This window comes from Protomyctophum parallelum, assembly GCF_964188405.1.
Source record: "Protomyctophum parallelum genome assembly, chromosome: 4".
NCBI lineage: Eukaryota > Metazoa > Chordata > Actinopteri > Myctophiformes > Myctophidae > Protomyctophum > Protomyctophum parallelum.
The window spans coordinates 30,905,944-30,925,313 of record NC_139700.1 but is presented as its reverse complement, the minus strand read 5'-3'; the positions used below and the strand labels follow the sequence as shown (position 1 = coordinate 30,925,313).

The following is a 19,370-nucleotide window of genomic DNA, read 5'->3' as shown; positions in this document are numbered from 1 at the left end:
CGCGTGACCTTGACGTCGTTGATGTCACCGGCAGGGCGCCGCTTGTAGTCCACTTCCGCGTAGTGCACTCAAATGTAGTCCACTTCCTGCTTTCCATTCCTCGGCTCGCCCTGCTGCTGCTGGTTATACAGATCAGCTCCATCCACCGGGTCCCTTCTCGTCCGATTAAAGGCACAATGTCACACCAGACGGGCATTCAAGGTACCTGTTATCACTCGCCTTTTGTCGCCGTTCATCATTTATTTTAGCTGCACTGATGTTCCATTTCTGACAACTTCTAAAAAGACAGACACGGAAGGAAAAGGCTAGGGAGCCCCAGCTGCTAGCGACTAACAGCTAGCCAGCTGGGGCTAATGTTCTGTCTGTGTGACCAGAGAGAGGTGTAATGATTTGACACTGTTGTTGTGTTATGCGATAGGACTTAATGGCGTCGTAAACGATTCTGTGTCCTATTTACGAGCCACTGAATCGGTGTGGTTTTGCGGTTGGTTAGGGTGACTTGAGTCTGTCAGAAAAGGCTTTGGTTTGAGTCTGTAGGAAGCTGGTAGGAAGCGAACATCTTGTGATCCTTTGGAAGGACAGTGGGGGCAACGCCTTCATTCACACAATCCCCTGTCTGGCCTAGTACAACTGTTAACCTCTCTGGATTTACCTGCAGACGGCCTGCCTGCCATTTTAACACAATAGAGTTCATAGAACTTCATACCCTTTAAAATATCCTCGTTAACTCAGATTGTGTTGGGAACCAAATGTACCCGTTTGTTTGGTTTCATAAACCATTTGTACACTTTGTTACAAATGGATACATTAGCAGGATTCGAATGTTGTAGATGGATTTGTAGGGTCTGAGATGCCGTCATCATCGAGGCAACACATTATTTTAAATCTTCACTTGAAATGTAATTGGCCCACTCAACACCTTGCTGGGCTACTGTCAGTTATTTTGATCTGCTGGATTTAATTCAGGACAGGTGCAAAACTGTTATGGGTCTATGCTGTCCATGATAGCAGGTGCACTGCATTTGATTAAATGCCATTGTGTGACGTTTATAGTTATGAATAGCACAAACATGGGTTTCCACTTTCCACTTTTTATTAAATGTGTTTGTGAGAGGACCACAATGGGAATAAGTAGCCTACTTCCTGGACCATTGTGTGTGTGTGTGTGTGTGTGTGTGTGTGTGTGTGTGTGTGTGTGTGTGTGTGTGTGTGTGTGTGTGTGTGTGTGTGTGTGTGTGTGTGTGTGTGTGTGTGTGTGTGTGTGTGTGTGTGTGTGTGTGTGTGTGTGTGAGAGAGAGAGTGTGAGAGAGAAAAACAGTCACATGTTTGCTTAGCCCTGTAAAGCCCTTTGGGACAGTGGTTAAGCCAGGCTGTAATTGTATACACACAAACCTGACTGCACTTGTCACTTCTATGACTTGTTATGTAATAGTTGAATGTTGAAGTTTTGTAGGCTATTACAACTGTGACAAGTCTTGAGCTAATATGATGTTTTCTACTCTGGGCTATGTCATTGTCACTACTACTATATCTTAGGTAAAATATCTGCACCAGGGGTCATCATCAATAATTATGTCCATACATGGACAATGTATCCATGGCAAAGACTTGGTCCTGTCTGTGGCATTTTCTTTTTTCACACCGTTATAATGTTCTTATTTTGATCATTAGACCCAATTAATACTGAATGTCAAGTCTCCAGGGTTTCTTCAGAATATGTAGTATAACACTTATTTACTACTACAACACGATGGCACATTATGAGTTCACCAGTAGGCTTAGGCTACTAGTGGTTCTAATAAAATGTTTTATTTGCAAGGATCCCCTTAAATCTGAGAGTGCACAAATGGAACTAAATGAACAGGTCCATTTGGTTCCATTTGAACACTCCCAGACCTGTTTTGGTCATTCAGGGCTAGCTCTTTATGCGTTTCCTCCTGTAATATATTGTCCGCTCATTTTGTCCATGGCCATGGCAAAAATGTAATTTTGACAAAAATGTCCACCACAAGCTCAGCACACAGTTAAAGCTCCCAATATAATATATACTTATACTGTAGGCCTTCATCAGGTACAATACTACTACTATATTCTAAAATGGCAGGAAGGATACTAACTCATACAATGTCTTTCCTCAGCGGGCAACGATGTAAAAGAAATCATCGCCAGTGCCAAGTGTGGTGATGAATATCGAGTCTTAAAAATTGTGATTGAGGATGGTAAGTAAAAGTGGCAGGTGCATCTTCACAGGTCACACCGTCACAGCAACAGTGACAAAAGACATAAACATGTGGTAAAGATTAATACGTCGCAACTAATTTAGGAGAAACAAGGCATAGAAATCATTGTCTTGTCCACCTACTTGTATTATATCTACTTGTTTAGTTTCCTAAAGTAATTTTCCCCTGACCAGGTTGCTGCTGTGACTGAATTTGGAATTAAGGAGGTACTGTCTGGGCATTATCAGGCTGAATGTTATTGAGTTTATCTTTTCAGGCTTTTCTTGCCCTTATTGATAGTTCAGTCAAGTGTCAGCCAGTAAAGATCAGCCAGGTCCAGGAATCTAACCCACACTGTCAGGCACCAGAGCCTTTAGTGGTAACGACTTTTATTGGCGCCCCCACATTATTGAGTTTTTATAGGAAGTTTAGGAACTTATGTTTGATGGCTGTCTCTTCACACATGTGGTTTGCAGAGCAGTTGGCGCTGGGAGACACCAGGCAAGCATCAAAGGAGTGGGATCAGGAATATGATTCACTCGTACTGCCTCTTCTGGAGGAAGACGTGCCATGCTACATTCTCTACCGGCTGGACTCCGCTAATAACCAGGGTTACGAGTGGGTCTTCCTGGCCTGGTCTCCAGACCGTTCTGCTGTAAGGACACACTATTATATGGATATCTTTATTATCCCATGAGGGAAAATCAGTCAATCTGACGACTAATTCTGGAAAAAGAAAGGCCTTAGGTCTTGACAAGCATTTTCACATATTCAAAGGTCGGGGATAGGGGGCTTTGTATTCTATACAAATCCCAGCTGTTTCACCTTTTGATTTGAAAGGCTTGGCTTTTAAAACAAACAAAAGCCTTAGCTGTGGAACTGTAGCTGATGAAGAGGCAACTGGGAAAACCACAGGGTAGAGGAAAACATTTCCAGGAAAAAAACATTTTATTTGAAAACTGTTGTATGCTCTGTCTGCTCGCTTCATTCAAGTACCGATGTAATTTGCTCAACATACACTTACTATGACGCAGTTGGTGTCCAGGTCATGAGGGTCATGGTTTAATCTGGACCTGACGTATTATATATATATATATATTGTGTGTAACCCCCATCCCACAATGTAACAAAATGCCCAATTGCCCATCCATAGCACAATATTCCCGTATTCTGAGGGGAATATTCAGTGAAAATATGCATGCTCACGTTGTAAGCTTGTAGATCAGCTATTTTGACAAGGAGATTTGGTGTTGAGTGAAAAAGGAAGTGGCCTAGTAGACTGCTGGAGGACTCATTCAACAAAGCATATAGGGTGTGATTAATGAGCGCTGTATTTTATTTCCATGTTGGGTCATTTTATCCTGAGTGTCAAAAGCTCAAGATCAGAGTAAGTGCTGTGAACATTTTGTTTGAACAACAAAGCTAGGTGTCATGAGATTAGGTTCTCCGAGTCCGGACCATGAGTGAGTGAGACAGCAGAAGTAGTGATTCCATTCGCTCTTATTGCAAGTTAAAAGCGGGTATCTAGACTAAATCATACCTTTTAGCATGCAGACAAATGCAAAGAAAGCACATTCTGCCAATGTATTAATTACAAAACTGTCCTGTAAGCAAATTTAGGAAAGTAAAATGGCTGTGTTCATTTTAAATTACCCTTGACAAAGGTTATCTTGTGTGTGTGTGTGTGTGTGTGTGTGTGTGTGTGTGTGTGTGTGTGTGTGTGTGTGTGTGTGTGTGTGTGTGTGTGTGTGTGTGTGTGTGTGTGTGTGTGTGTGTGTGTGTGTGTGTGTGTGTGTGTGTGTGTGTGTGTGTGTGTGTGTGTGTGTGTGTGTCTTATTGGATTGGAAAATCTTCATTGTTTATGTCCTAAATGTGTAATTTTTACACTTGATTTCCCCTAGAAATACGGTGAGTGGAATCACTACCGCTGGTGTCTTGACCACAGGCTTACAGTATACTGTATACCATTTTGCTTTTCTCCACCAAAAGGTCTAGGCTTCAGTCATGATAGACGGAAGTATAAACGATCTCAGACAGGGATTGTGCAGCACATTCCTCACTGTCCTTAACTCGAAGCAGAGTGTCACAGGTTCAGGCTTGTCTTGAAGCTGCAGACGTTTTGCACATTGGAATTTTGAGGGTCAGGGTCCAACTACTTGCAAGGAGATACAGCAAGAAAGAAATTGATTTAGAAAAAAATGATTTGCACAACCTTTTGCAGCTGTAAAACACAAATGATGCACAAGCATCACATATTTGGCAATATTGAAAGAATTAACTTCAACATCCATCATCTCTATACACTTTGGCCACTCCACAGTGCTCTCAAGGACCTATGTGCCACTTGTTGATGACTGAAGCCAAAGAAAATAACAGAAGTAATCCATTCACTTAACCACAATCAGCTAAAGCTTCAGAGTCGTCCCTCAACATTTCCTTTCCATTCTCAACAGGTACGACAAAAAATGCTCTATGCTGCTACCAGAGCCACACTGAAGAAGGAGTTTGGCGGCAGTGCCATTAAGGAGGAGATTTTCGCCACCACAAAGGTCAGTCTGACTCGACAGATGGCAGATTAACCCATTCTGGGCGGGAACCCCTATCTACAAGCTTATAGCGCAGCACTCGGTGCCGTGCTATGAGCTTGTAAACCGAGCTTGTAAATCAGCTATTTGTTTTATCATGAAAATGTGGCGCAAATCTTTGCATATATATATATATATATACTTTCAGAGCGAGTTTTTAACGCAAATCTTTGCTTCTGGGGGGCCCCCTCGAACAACATATTTTCAGATGGGTGTCGGCGGCCAATTACATATATTTTTGGGGGTCCTTGACATGAAAATGTTTGAGAACGACTCACATAGAAGCATAGGGTTTTTCAAGAAAACTGTCAGGATTTAGAAGGCATTTGTAGAATCGTCCTCGGGTCTAAATGGGTTAATTGTTATGAAAAGGTTCCATTGGATCGCGTCAGCCGGAATAGCTTGTGTTACACTTGTGTACCACATTCATCATCACGATGCAATTGAAGCTGCAGCACATGAGTTATTGTGTTGTAATGACTGTTTCCAGGACGACGTTTGTCTCAGCGGCTACAAGAAGTATCTGACCGCGCAGGCCGCTCCCTTGCCCCTCACTGCTGCAGAGGAAGAACTGAGACAGATTAAACTGAGCCAGGTACACACACACACACACACACACACACACACTTCCTCTGCTGTCATCGCATCCTTTTTAGCAAGAATGAAAGCTCTTAACCACATAAACCCTCTATGCTTGAGCTACAGCTGTACTCTCATTGCTTTTTCTTGCTGAAAATAGCCCATCTACAAGCTCACAACACTATTTTTGACAAATTTTGCCCCCCTTTTCCTTTTAATGACCATGAGACAAGCATTTTAAACTATTTTTAGTTTTATTTTTTTAGTTTGTTGTAAAGCTTTGATACGTCTTGACATTTTTCACCTATAATGACACATGCCCAACTGGGTGTTGTTGTGCATCAATGGCACAGTCAAACACACAGACGGTGTAACTCATTGTTGTAAACAGAGCACTGGGAAATTGGGTCATAGATTGTGGGTGTGCCTCTCACGGGGGTTCAAAGCCATTATATTAATGCTTTGGAGCTGGCATGTGTCCTCACTGTTTCAGCTTTGAAATTCAATAAGGTAAAATGGTCCTGACCCGAGAGGTATTACTGCAGAGACATCTGTGTGGGCTCCAGAAATAATCTGCATTATTAATCTGCATTATATATGGTGTAAATCAGTGCAGTATAGTCAGTCATGTGATTTGTCACACACGCAGGGAAATTTGTTCTCCGCATTTGACCTCTTGGAGTGGTGAGCTGCAGCCGTGCCACGCTCGGGAATCATTAGTTGATTTGACCCCCCAATCCAACCCATTGATGCCGAGTGCCAAGCAGGGAGGCACTGGGTCCCATTTTTACAGTCTTTGGTATGATAAATCCTTATAGAAATAGTGCAGTGGTGTCATGCTCGTAGAACGCAGTACCACACCGTGGTACCAAAAACATTGTGACGGGCACGCGCAGGAACGTGCGTGCATGCTAGAATGTAGAATGCGTCCCGCCTAGATTCAAGAGAAGACGCATACATACTCTCATACACAGTAAGCAACACACAGCAGTATGGCTCCAGTAGGCTACTTCTTGTGTTGTTCTGCACGCAACAAGAATGCCTCCTCCGCCATCAAAGAACAGATTGATTCGTCCAAACTCCAACGCAAACGTTTTAGTTTCGCTAAGCAGCACAGTAAAGAAGTTTGTCTGATTATTTTAAGTCTACTTCTGTGTTTGTGTGTCTAAAACTCTCATACACTATTTAGCAATATTGGCTTAAAGCCTTAGGCTATATCAGCTGTTCTGTGCGCATGCTGCGATGCGCACATGTAAGCGTGCGAGTGCACGTGTGTGCGTGATGTTCCGTGGTACCGAAAAAAATATCACCATTACACCACTGGTGTCAGTATGAAATATCTTTTATATGATGTAAAGTGTAAACTCATCTGATCTACATTGTATATCATCTCTGCCAGGTGGAAACCTCAAACTATTTTCTTTTCAGGATTCAAATTCAAAAGCTTTTAATTCTGCCACTTTAGATGCTTTTGTGTGACGCCATAGTCACACAAAAGTATTGAATATGGAGATAAGAGGAATTAATGTAAACCTTACAGAAACAGTGCAGTATATATGATTATGTAATCTCTTGCATATGATGTAAAACCTTATAAAACAATGCAGTACAAACCGTAAAAGTAAACCTCATTGGAAGCAATGCAGTATGAATGAGACAATGCAGTATATGGGTAAGTAAGTAAACCTTACAGAAGCAGTGCAGTGCACGAGGGCACAGAGGCTAGTGATGAATGTTCCAGGGCAGCTGCAGGGTGCATCTACTTTCCTGGCACGAAGCACATAATGGTGCAAAGATGCTGATGTGGAAGAACAGTGGGAGGTTGGCAGAGACGCCCTTAACATCTAGAAATGTTCCCTTTTTTTAAATCCACCTAAAAAAAAAAAAACCCACCAAGGGCTTTATGTGAAGAGGAAATAATGATTTTATAAATATCAGTGTGAATATCAGTGATTGTTTTTACATTTTACATTTGATTTCAATATTGGGGAGATTCCTCTGCATGCCACTAGAGGGGAGCAGCAGTAGTACTGTATGCATAGTTGCATATTATCATAGTTTGAGGAGCAGTCCTTGCTCTATTTTCAATAACATACGCCTTCCTTTGTCCCTCTACACCAAATCATTTAGCTGAAAATATATTCACAATGTGTGCTTGTAGCAGGGCTGCCGACATTGGACTATCAGCCTTGCCTTTAGCATTGGAAAATTATGGGTACAGTTTCAGCCTTTAAAACGCAAAAGTAGGCCTACATAAATTGATTTGATGACTGATGCAATGTAAGACCCATCTTTAATAATAACCATGCATTATTTAAGTGAACATATGCATGCACTCCCCCAGAAACCTTTTAACATAGTAGATGTAAGTTGATGTGTTCTGGTGAATTGTGGGACTTTTGGATACCAAATCCAGGAGAAATGACCCTGCAGGATCCAAGAGTGTTGGCAGCCCTGGCTTGTAGATCTTCTGATTTTTTTTCACCTATTATGCCATGCCCAGAAAAAAGGCGTAAGGGTACAGACATTAAGTACAGAAGTGCTTACTGTCAAACTTTGCATCGATCGTGAGGGGAATGAACACGAATAATGGACGCAGTCATTGAGCTTTACCTGCGATTGATCGCATCAACAAGACCAGGGATCGCTCAGCGTCGTTTAGTGGTGCATTCTGCTTAAGATGCAAAATTGTGTTTACCATCAGCTCATGTGTAGTGTTGATGGCTTCATTGGCTTGGGCTGTGTGCAATTCAGCAGAAGGGAACCGAGAGAGCTTTTGATCATCGAGACTTGTTCTTATCAACAAATCATCAAGTGAATCATCTTTTTTTTTTATGGAACGACAACTCGCTGCAATCGCTAAATCAGCCAGTCTGACACATACATAAACAAGAACCGTCTCGTACCATAAAAGGAAGTAGTTCAAGAAGCCGAGGCTGTTTCCAAAAATAGAGCCAATCAAACACAGCAGGAAAACGGGAAGTTGTTGGGAGTTGCTTGCGCTCCTCCCACTTGAGGAGCTGTTGAAGGAAGATCATAAACCTTTAATCTGCTGGTCTGGAAGAGAGGCTTTCATCATTGCTGTCTGTCTGTCTGTGCAATAGAGCTCAGCAGTGACCAGTGATCACCCATAGCTTAGGTTCCAGAAGTGAATTTCCCATTAATTTACTGCAAAGATGTTTCAGAGAATCCTAATCCCATTAAGACCTGAGGCTGATTGGGTTTAGTTTTCTGAAGAAAACTGACGGTCACAGAGATTAAAATAGTGTGCATTTTGCATCCCAAAACGCAGTTTATATTTAACCCATTCTGACCGGGCACCCATTTTGGTGTTGGCATCATGTTATGCTTTAGCTATTGAAAAATAGCAGATCTACAAGCTCATATCGCGCCACCGAGTGGCGCGATACGAGCTTGTAGGTCTGCTATTTTTTGAAAAATCGAAGAACGACTGACATTTTTAGAATCTGATCTCAGGTCAGAATGGGTTAATCAGACCAGTGTGTGTCCAGTGGAAACCTCGTATGAATCTGATCTCAGGTCAGAATGGGTTAAGGGATGCAATAAAACAATGACCTCTGCATCCACTGAATGCACTACTGTACTACTGTACAGTTTTTTTTATTCTAGTTTATTTTGCTAGCTTTAGTTATAATAATCATTTCTTCTTCTGTTTTCTACATGAATATAACCACATTATAACCATATAAAATGAAATGGGAGTTAAATGTTGCAATTAGTAAAAACTGCAAAATATGACTCCTGACGTCGTTGACGTGGGACTCATAAAATGTCCCCGGGACTCATCTAAAAGACCATCCCTGCATCCCGGGACTCAACCTATTTTCATCACTGCGGTCAGGTTCAGAGACTCAGAACGGAGAGGGCACTTTTCTCCAATGGTCAAAAAGGCAGGGGCTAAAGCGCCCTTTCATAAGCAACACATTGATGAACAACAGAACAACAAGCTGATGGTTTCAGCAGGAGAGTAGGTACCGGAATGCTTTTTTCCTCCTTTTTTGGGAGGGGGGGGGGGGGGGGGATCCGCCCCGCCCGCTGCCGATAATTGCGCTGGGACCTGCGGGCAACTTATATGTTGCTATATCAGTGGTGCAGTCTCAAACGTTTTCATGTCAAGGACCTGCATAATCATAGTGTATATAAATAATGCAGTTTAAGTGGTTTCCCGGTGTTAATGGTTTGATTTTCACACACTTTCATGATTTTTGGCAGATCTACATGCTTGTAACGCGGTATGAAGTGACGTGCTACAAGCTTGTACAGTAGCTTCTTCCAAATTGCAGTTACATAAAGAATAGTAAAAAAATATATTCTACAATATTTGGGTACAATAATATTAGTTTATTTCTAGCACTTTTTAAAACCACACAATCGTGCTGTAATTCTAGCCTGGCATGGCCAGACTACTTATTTGTATTTATCTCTGGCAGATTTGTCTGGTTTCCAGGCTACTGTAATATTAACATGATCAGATACAATATTCTGTGTTGAATATAAAAAAACAAATGCCACATTTACATTGTGTGACAGCGTTCTGCAGTCTCTTGTGTAACATAAACAATAGCTGAATATTGAAGTTATATGTGAAATTGTGAATGTTATCTACAGTTCAGATATAGCGTAGTAAGTAAGTAGTAAAAAGACAGGTCAGTGTGTCAATGTAAAATGGCATGTAAACACAACACGCCTCTCAAAGGAATGGGCAGATTAGCATGAAACGTGCAGTGGGAGCAGTTGGTGGTCTAAAAATAGAAGCAATCCATCATTGTAATCCAAACTACACCTTTTTCCCCTTTTCCAGTAGAGGTGATCTAGAGTTCTCATCTGTCCAAATATACACACATGATTCGCTTGTACAGCTTTGTTTGTATTGAAATGTAGATGCAGAGCATTGTTGCTTGTCCTTGTATGTACAAAAATATTTCACAAAAATAGTCAATAGCGTTGTAGATCTATTTTCACTACTTTTCAGTGACACTCTTGTATGATGAAGTAGGACATTAATTTACAAAAAAACACCACAAAAAGAAATATGGATGTAGATGAGGTTTCTGCCCAACATCAATGATATCATTCTTTAAAGTTAAAAGCACTCTTAAACTTGATTTATAACACGGCAAGCAAGTATAAATGAACCATTCATCCCATGTGATGCGACGCTAGACGGATCATAGTTTATTTTTCTCTCCCTCCCAGTGACTGAATCGAAGAGGATGAATGCACAACTAAAATGTGATTGATTGAAATTTGAAAAATGTATTAACAGATTTCAGAATGGGTACAGTCCAAACTCCAAGGAAGGTACAGGTCAATGCAAAAAAAGAAGAGGATAAAACCAGAAAAAGCACTAAGACTTGTTTACATCAGGGTCCTCCATATTCAAGTCCTCAAGGATGAAGTTGAAACATGTTCTGTGTCTTCAGGTGCAGACAGACATCAGCGTGGACACCAAGCAGCAGACCCTACAGGGCGTGGCCTTCCCCATGCACGGTGACGCGGTGGAGGCACTGGAACGCTTCAGAGACAAGGACGTCAACTACGTACAACTTGTGAGTCACTGCTTTTTAACTCCTCAGGAAACACATCAGGTGTAGCCAACCATGCTGCTGTTAGGTTAGTCAGATGATATTTAGACATAAAAACCAAGGTAAACAGACGCCTCTTCCGGCTCTGGGGCGCGAGTCTCTGTTGAAGGCAAAACATTCCAGAGATTCCTTTCCTAGCGGAGGCTTGCGAAGCTTCCGTGTGTGTAATGGACATTCGGTAGGCCAATCAGTGGCAATGTAAAGGTTTGTTTTCTCATGCCAATAAAGCTCCCTTGGATTGAATTGATAAGTCCCGGAAAAGATGCACTGTGATTGGCCAGTAGTCACTTGAGTGGCAGTGAGAGACACTTGGGCAGCGTGCCTTCAGCACTTCCGCTTGACTTCCTGCCTTCAATGGAGACAGGTCACTTCAATGAACTGCAGCGGCCAATGAGGCATCTGTTTGTTTTCATTTCTGAGTCGGATACCCTGAATCCAAAAACTATGATGTTGTGCGGCAGGCGTAATTTTTTAGGTCAAGGACCCCTTAGCTGAGAGACGGCAGTGACCCTCAACACATATTGTATAGAACTGTTGCAGATTAAACCTTTTTTACTAATGTGTATTTTACAGTTTACTGTACATTTTGAGGTATTTGTAATGTACTTGCGTATTTCCAATACTATACCTTCTACTCCACTACATCTCGGATCCAAATATTGTACTTTTACTCCACTACATTTATTTGAAAACTTTAGTTACTTTGTAGATTTTGATAATGATTACAAAATATACATTGACCACCTATACTGTACATTTCATGCCATTTGAAAATAGCCGATCTACATAACAAGCTCACAAGACACATTGTTAGTTTTCAAAGGATTTTTATACATTTGAAAACTTGAAACGGGACATTCTGCATGAGTACTTTTATTTAGTACTTTAAAGCTGCTATAAGCAATAATATGTCGAAATATTACTGACCTTTTTTAGTTTTAGTTTTTGTTATTCAGACAGCCAGGGTAAAACGCTCCCAAAATAAATGTAGTCTCTGTGACACATCTGCATTCAAATATTTTCCTAGAAGATTTGTCATTGGTCTACTTCCTGATGATTAGTCATTGGGTGTAAGCACTCCTAGGATTCCATGCGCTGACAAAAGCCACTGTCTGCCGGAGTCTCTGCCATTTACATTTTTTACACGTTATTGCTTATAGCTACTTTAATTAGATTTCAATACTTTTGTACTTTTACTCAAGTACATTTTAAATGTTGAATTCTAAAATAATTCTGGACTTTTACTTGTAACAGAGCATTTCTAGATTGCAGTATTGATACTTTTACTTTGTTTAGAGTAAGGGTTTGGTCAAGTGTTGTTTGCAGACTGAACTGGTTCCTCATTTCCTCAATTTAGTTGTCTGCTGTATTTCTTAACAGGAAGTCGACGTGGAAAAGGAGCTGATTAGATTATGCCACACTGACCCAACAGAGCTGAAAGACCTACCCAAAAGAATTCCCAAAGATGCTGCACGTTATCACTTCTTCCTCTACAAACATTCCCACGAAGGCGATTACTTGGAGTCTACAGGTGAACCATAACATTGAACACATTCGATATTCCAAGGTGTTTATTGAATACACCCTCATAGCTTCCACTTTGCTTGTACATCAAAACACATTTTCAGGCAGGCCCACTCGTGCAAGGTGTGAATAGAATGGGCAAATATCCAGAGTGTTGAATTTGTCTTTGCTTGGTGTTTTTGGGATTTAGAAGGAGATGTGTACGTACTGTCAGCTCATATTTTGTCACTTTAGTTGGCTGAGGCACACTCGGATATGTCGCCGAAATCACACAAGACTGCGTAACCGTATGTTATGCTTGTCAAAACTATTGTGCATCATGACTCACTGTGTGTCTGTCTGTCTGTCTGTTCGTTCGGGGTTATGGATTGGTCAACTAGACAGATTATGTTTGGCTTGTCTCCAGACATCATTGAACCATTTCTTATACTGAGAAATGCCTGAATGTCTTCGGCAAGGCAGCAGTATGCAAATCAAGAGTGCAATATACGTGTATTTCTCGAATCATCCTTGCGCAAGCCTGTAACTTGCTCAAAATCCTCTCAAGCTCAAAAGTATATCTTTATGTTGGCGCCACCAGAATGATAAGTGATTGTTGACAAAAATGAGTCAAAGTGCTTAGTCATGTGGTTGATATATTGTCTACTCTACAGTATTTCCTGGCGTAAACCATGGTAGAAAATGCACACGGCTGCACTTTCCTCTGCATCTATCAATTTCGAAATATAGGCGTTTGCTGTGGGAGATTGTTGAGATGGGGCAAGAAAGATTCACATTTACAGTTTTATTGTTTGTACTGTAATTGGTTACAGACAATATCACAGTGATGACAGAAAAGCAAAAAAACGACATCAGCTCAGTGACCTTGTGGTGAAGGTGGTTAGAGTGTCCGCCCTGAGACTGGGAGGTCGGGAATCAATCCCCGGCCCTGCGGCACAGTAGTGCCTCCCTGCTTGGCACTCTGCATCAAGGTTGCATTGGAGATCCCACATGACTAATACAGTACTAGTAGTGTCATGTCCAGGGGGTGTACATTACTTTCACATTAAGGTGCTTCATACCACAGAAACAGGAGGCTTAAGTTGTGACCTACAGTACGTGGCTCAGGAACCTTTGGTTCCAAAGGTTATTTGCAGGACTCGTAATTCAAAGGGTGGAACATGTTACACTTGAAATGTAGGAAACTCTTTCGGTAGAACTGTAGGTGTATTTATAGAACTATTGATCATTGGTTGCTTCTAGGGTTGCCCCGATCTGATTACATGATCGGAAATCGGGTCCGATCACGGCATTTTCAAATGATCGGAATCGGGGGGAAAAGATTGCATTATTATTGTTTTAGCTGCACGTCCGACGTGTCGGTATGCAGCAGGAAGAGAGAGAGCCCATTGTGACTGGGAGTTTGGAGCTACTGTATAGCAGCACTTTAGCATTTGCCCGTTCCCTGCAAAATATGCAAATTTGCGGTTGAATATGCAATTTTTACCCAATCGTTTTGAAAGGTTTCACTAGACTGTTGGCTTGTTTCTAATGCAGATGTATAAGCAATGATATTTTGTAAAAAGAATGTTGTGTTTATGCTAATTGTTTACTTCCGGTCTCAGCCAGAGATCATCTGTAACTAAGACTAGTCACACACATGTGATTCTATTCTACATCTGAGCATAGACATGGTAACGCCCCGCCTGCTTGCCTCTGATTGGCTTACCGATACTGCCCGTATTGCCCCCATCGTCTCACCTCTGAGACGCGAGGTTACTCCGTGGTGGGAAATAATACAAGTACGGTATAATATAAGAGAATGACAGCTTGGCACGTGTGACATAATGCAGCCTTGTAACTAACTTGTAGGCTAAGTTTTATTTTTGTATTTTTATGCTGTTTGATTTGATTGAACAATTGATTGAACACGTACGTTGTACTATGATTTGATTTGGGTGTGTTCTAAATAAAGTGTTAGTGTTGATTATCGTGTATTAATCTATCTAATTATAGTAAACTAATACTATTATACTAAGAAAATAGACCTTTTTACAGTACAATGTTTCAAGTTTACACATACAATTAAATTACACAATAATCAACACAAACACTTTATGTAGAACGCACCCAAATAAAATCGTATTATTACGGCGTATGTGTTCAATTATTCTTTCTCCTCTCTGTCGCGTGTGCCAAGCTGTCATTCTCTTGTATTATATCGTACTTGTATTATTCCCACCACGGAGTAACCTCGCGGCAGACTATCCAGCAAACAGCTGTTTCTCCGATAGGTTAATCAATTACCAGGGCAATTTCTACAGACCAGACAGTTTACAGACATAAAGGTTGGAACATTCAGGGCAGCTCTATTATGATTCCAGCCTGCTTTCTATTGCAGTCTTCATCTATTCCATGTTTTGTGCTCTCCATTGCAGTCTTCATCTATTCCATGTTTTGTGCTCTCCATTGCAGTCTTCATATATTCCATGTTTTGTGCTCTCCATTGCAGTCTTCATATATTCAATGTTTTGTGCTCTTCATTGCAGTCTTCATATATTCCATGTTTTGTGCTCTCCATTGCAGTCTTCATATATTCCATGTTTTGTGCTCTCCATTGCAGTCTTCATATATTCCATGTTTTGTGCTCTCCATTGCAGTCTTCATATATTCCATGCCTGGCTACAAGTGTAGCATCAGGGAGAGGATGCTCTACTCCAGCTGCAAGAACCCTCTCATCGACATGGTAGAGAGTAAAATGGGAATGGAAATTGAGAAAAAGGTAAGGAACAAAAAGAAACATACTAATAGATTATGGCTGATCCAGTGTTGTTTCCGTCGACTAAGACTATGACTACCTTTTTTCACTGACGAAAACGAAATGGAAACTAAATTAAAACTAAGCTATGGTGACTAAAACTATGACTAAATATACTGTCGGCTATTTTCAGTGTAAAATCAGCCATTATGACGGCATCGAGGCCCGCCAAAATACATTTTAGTCGACTACCGGTAAATCAACTGTAGATTTAGTCGACAAAAATCTTATGATATTTAGTCGACTAAAACTAGACTAAACACTAAAACTTTCCAGGTGACTAAAATGTGACTAAAACTAAATGAATGCTCTTATCAGTGAAGACAAAAAAAAGAAAGACTTCACGTGCCATATCCGGTTTACTTCCCGTATCTGCATGAAGTAGGTCGAAGCCTTTTTAGCAGATTGGAGTCTTATTACAGCTTCTGAACCATTCTTTAGCCCCATGATCACTGAACTAAATATTGATAGCACAATCTTCCCAAGATGTTCATACTAAAATGGCATCAGACATCAGAAAATCTATTTTATTATTGATTGACTTGATTATTCTCTGTCCCAGCAACACGCTCTCGCAAGATCTAGCACCAGTAAACATCGGACGTTCGCAAGATCAGTCAGCGCCCACTTAGGAGACCATTAGGATTTGTGTACCATCTCGTCTCTAGTGGCTCCAATAAGGGCCTTTCTCTGCCCTTCTCTTCTCCCAATGTTTATATTGTGTTTAGTTTCCAAGATGGCCGCAGCACCAGGAGGGGGTGGAGCGGAGGTGAGCGGGCGGGGTCGACATATGCCTTTACTGGGCAAGACACTTGCCTTGTGTCTGACACCTGACATGTGTCTGAACACAGCTTTGATGTGTTCTTCCCCCCCATCAAACAGTTTTTTTGGTCAAACTATATGGGCTTCAATTAGAAATGCGTTTAAACACAGACACAAGACAAACGCAAGACGGGTGTCTTGAATTTGTGAATGCATATGTCGACCCCACCCGCTCACCTCCGCCCACCCCCTTGCTACTACAGGGAAAACATGCACATGTACATATGTTACTATTTTATTTTTACTCTTTGAATGCTCTTTCTTGCACTCATTATTCTATCCCTTTGTTTACTGTGCTTGCTGTGTTTTGTTGTTTGAATGTTATGCTATCTATATGCTGCTGCATTGTCAATTTGTCTGTATAAGGAAGCCAAACAAAAATACGTTTTACTCGTATGTACCTGTACACAAGATGTAACGATATAGTACAACCTCGATCCTTGATATCCTTGTCATCAGTTGGAGATCGACAACGGGGACGAGCTGACGGCTGACTTCATGTACGAGGAGGTCCACCCCAAGCAGCACGCACACAAGCAGGCCTTCGCCAAGCCCAAAGGCCCGGCGGGGAAGAGGGGTGGCCGGCGCATTACCAGGCCCCCCACCGAGGGGGGCGAGGAGGACTGAATAGTACAGCCATCATCAAACGCCCTCACATTGCAAGTGATCTGGATGCGGGTGGTGGGGTCATGTCTTCACACAAGCTTTGTTTAAAAGAGAAAACAAAAGCAGTGGTTCTCAAAAAGCTTTTAATTTCAAGGACCTCCCATAACTCTGAGGGCATACAAATGGAACCAAATGGACCTGTACGGGTCCATTTGGTTCCATTTGTACACTCAGAGTTACAGACCTGCTAAGGGTTCATTTGGACCCCGCCTCAAGGAACCCTGAGGGTCCCTGGACCCCACTTTTGAGAACCATTGACCTAAAAAACCTCAAATTTCCAATACAAAGTTCACCCAGAGACTAACTATGCACATCAAGGACAACTGAGCAATGACACACACACTTCATACGTTCCATTTGTAGCTTGTCAAATGGAAAAGGTGTAAAAGTATATATATATTCATAGTATATACGAATGTTCACAAGGTATTTTTAAGAAGATTTAGAAGCTGGTTAGAAATATAAACGTTTTCACAGCTCAAAGAAAAATAATTAGTGATGCACAATATCAGTAGCATATCTATCGGGACGATATTTCATTCATAATGCAATCGAACCGATATCAAAATAATTCCGATGTATTTATTTTTTCACCGATATTGACCGATATTTCACAGATATTGATGAGATAATAAAGTGACAGCAGAATGTGCTTTGAAATAAAATAAAAACTGCTGAGCTGAATATAAATAATAAATCGGTATCGGCCAATTTGACCCTGCATATTATAACATTTCAGTATCGTGCATCTCTAAAAAGAATGGAACAAAACTCAATGTTAGTGCGACTAATGTGAATTTGTGCCAATGTGATATAACACTCTGACACCATTCTGAGTTCACATGCTTTAATTCCTTCTCCCCTTGCATTCCTTTTTTGGTCTGTGTCAAATTATGTGTTTTCCAGCATCACATCCACACTCGCGTTTGTCTCGTGCGCACACAGCCACAAAAATTATGTAATTCACATGTGGTCATTCATTCCTTTTTATTATTGGTGCATTTTTTTTATATAGGAGAATTTACTTCTTTTTTTGATAATAACTGTGGTTTACATGAGAACAAAAACATCTGCTGAGAAACTTATTTTTCTATGCAAGTGCTGTACATGTACATATAGTGTAGGTGTGGGATACTCTGTGAAAAAAAAAAGAAAGTAAAAAAAAGAAAAAGAGGCATTGTCTGTCAGTCATGAGTCAGAATAAAAGAGCAATTAAGTGTCCAGATTGTGACATCAATGCATCTCAATAAGAACAGCTGGTTTTAAAGCTACAATTGTTAGTTTAATGAATACAATTGTATTTTTAACCAATATACAGATTATGATAGAGCAGTGATTCTCTTTAATAATAATGTAACCTTAATTCTCTTAAGTATACTGCGTTCCATTAATCTAAGCCTGAACACAATCGATCATTAAAATAAACGCGCTTTGTAACAAAAAAGAAAGAAAAGCGCCACCCATCTGACCACTGCCGGGGTTAACAGCCGAGCTACACCAACCGTGTGTGTTGCTAATATGCGGATACGCAAGCCCTGCAGACGCAGCCTTTAAAATAGGACTGGATCTAAAAGTTCAAAAGCCTGGTGTAGCTCGGCCGTAAGTGATCAGGGCCATGAAGCACTGTGGGAAGAGTATATTTGTACAGTAAGTTAATTGAAGCTGATGTGGTGCACCAGATTGTACTGTACACTGGATGCTCCACCATCTTTATTGTAGTTTGGACAATGTTGCAATCATAGACATAAATACGTGGACGCCTCACTGACTACTGGGTCGCATGTCAAGGCCGCCCTCAATGTAGGCCAGCTTGCCCATAACACCACTGCAAGGAATATGCCTGTGTTGTACACAAGTACCTGGCTGAGACTAAACCTTTTTTCTCCTATCTATATAACTTGGGGTGTATTGGTGTGAATCCCCCCCCCCCTTTTTTTTAAACCGAGTACCCTGGCCTATAAAATAACTACGTCTGATATGTAAAAAAAAAAGCACGGCTCTCACTACAAAATATGGTGGCCACGATGATGAGTCATTGTGCCCATGACGGCAACGGCCAATGAGGTATCTATGTTTATATATCTATGGTTTCAAGTACCTCTGTCAGAACAAGACGTAAAACGTAGTGGATTGTAGCTTTAAAACCACTTAAATCCCATAGTATGTTGTATTCGAGCAGAATCCCTCAGGGCTCTATACTAGTGACCTTTACGTTTTCACTCTACATTCACATCTTCCCTGAAAATAGCCGATCTACAAGCTTACAACGTGTTGCGTTGCCACGCGTCATAAAGTTGTTGATCTGCCATTTACCTGCGTCTACTGATTAACATTAGACAAGACTACTTAGCTGTACAGCTCACCTCATGGTTGAAGGGGTAATCATCCCTTTTCACTCATTCACTGTCCGAATAGGAAAATGTCATGTTTGACCAAACATGACATTTGGTTGGTCTTAGTTGTTTTTCTTATCACAATTCTTTGCTTTTAAAAAAATAAAATATTTAAATCATGAATTCTAGCCTTGTACTGTATTTACCTTTCCTGAATTTACGCTGGCTTGAAAACAGTT

General features: G+C 41.0%; 1 protein-coding gene across 1 annotated transcript; it reads left to right on the top strand.

Annotated features, from left to right (window-relative positions):
- The first annotated feature begins 102 nt into the window (after nt 1-102).
- On the top strand, nt 103-19,314 carry twf1a (twinfilin actin-binding protein 1a). The gene is made up of 9 exons (XM_083763295.1): nt 103-201; nt 2,139-2,219; nt 2,696-2,874; nt 4,673-4,768; nt 5,295-5,399; nt 10,828-10,953; nt 12,370-12,520; nt 15,153-15,274; nt 16,592-19,314. Exons 1-9 carry the CDS (start codon nt 177-179, stop codon nt 16,757-16,759), a joined length of 1,053 nt encoding a protein of 350 aa, XP_083619421.1. The 5' UTR covers nt 103-176; the 3' UTR covers nt 16,760-19,314.
- The last annotated feature ends 56 nt before the right edge of the window (nt 19,315-19,370 follow it).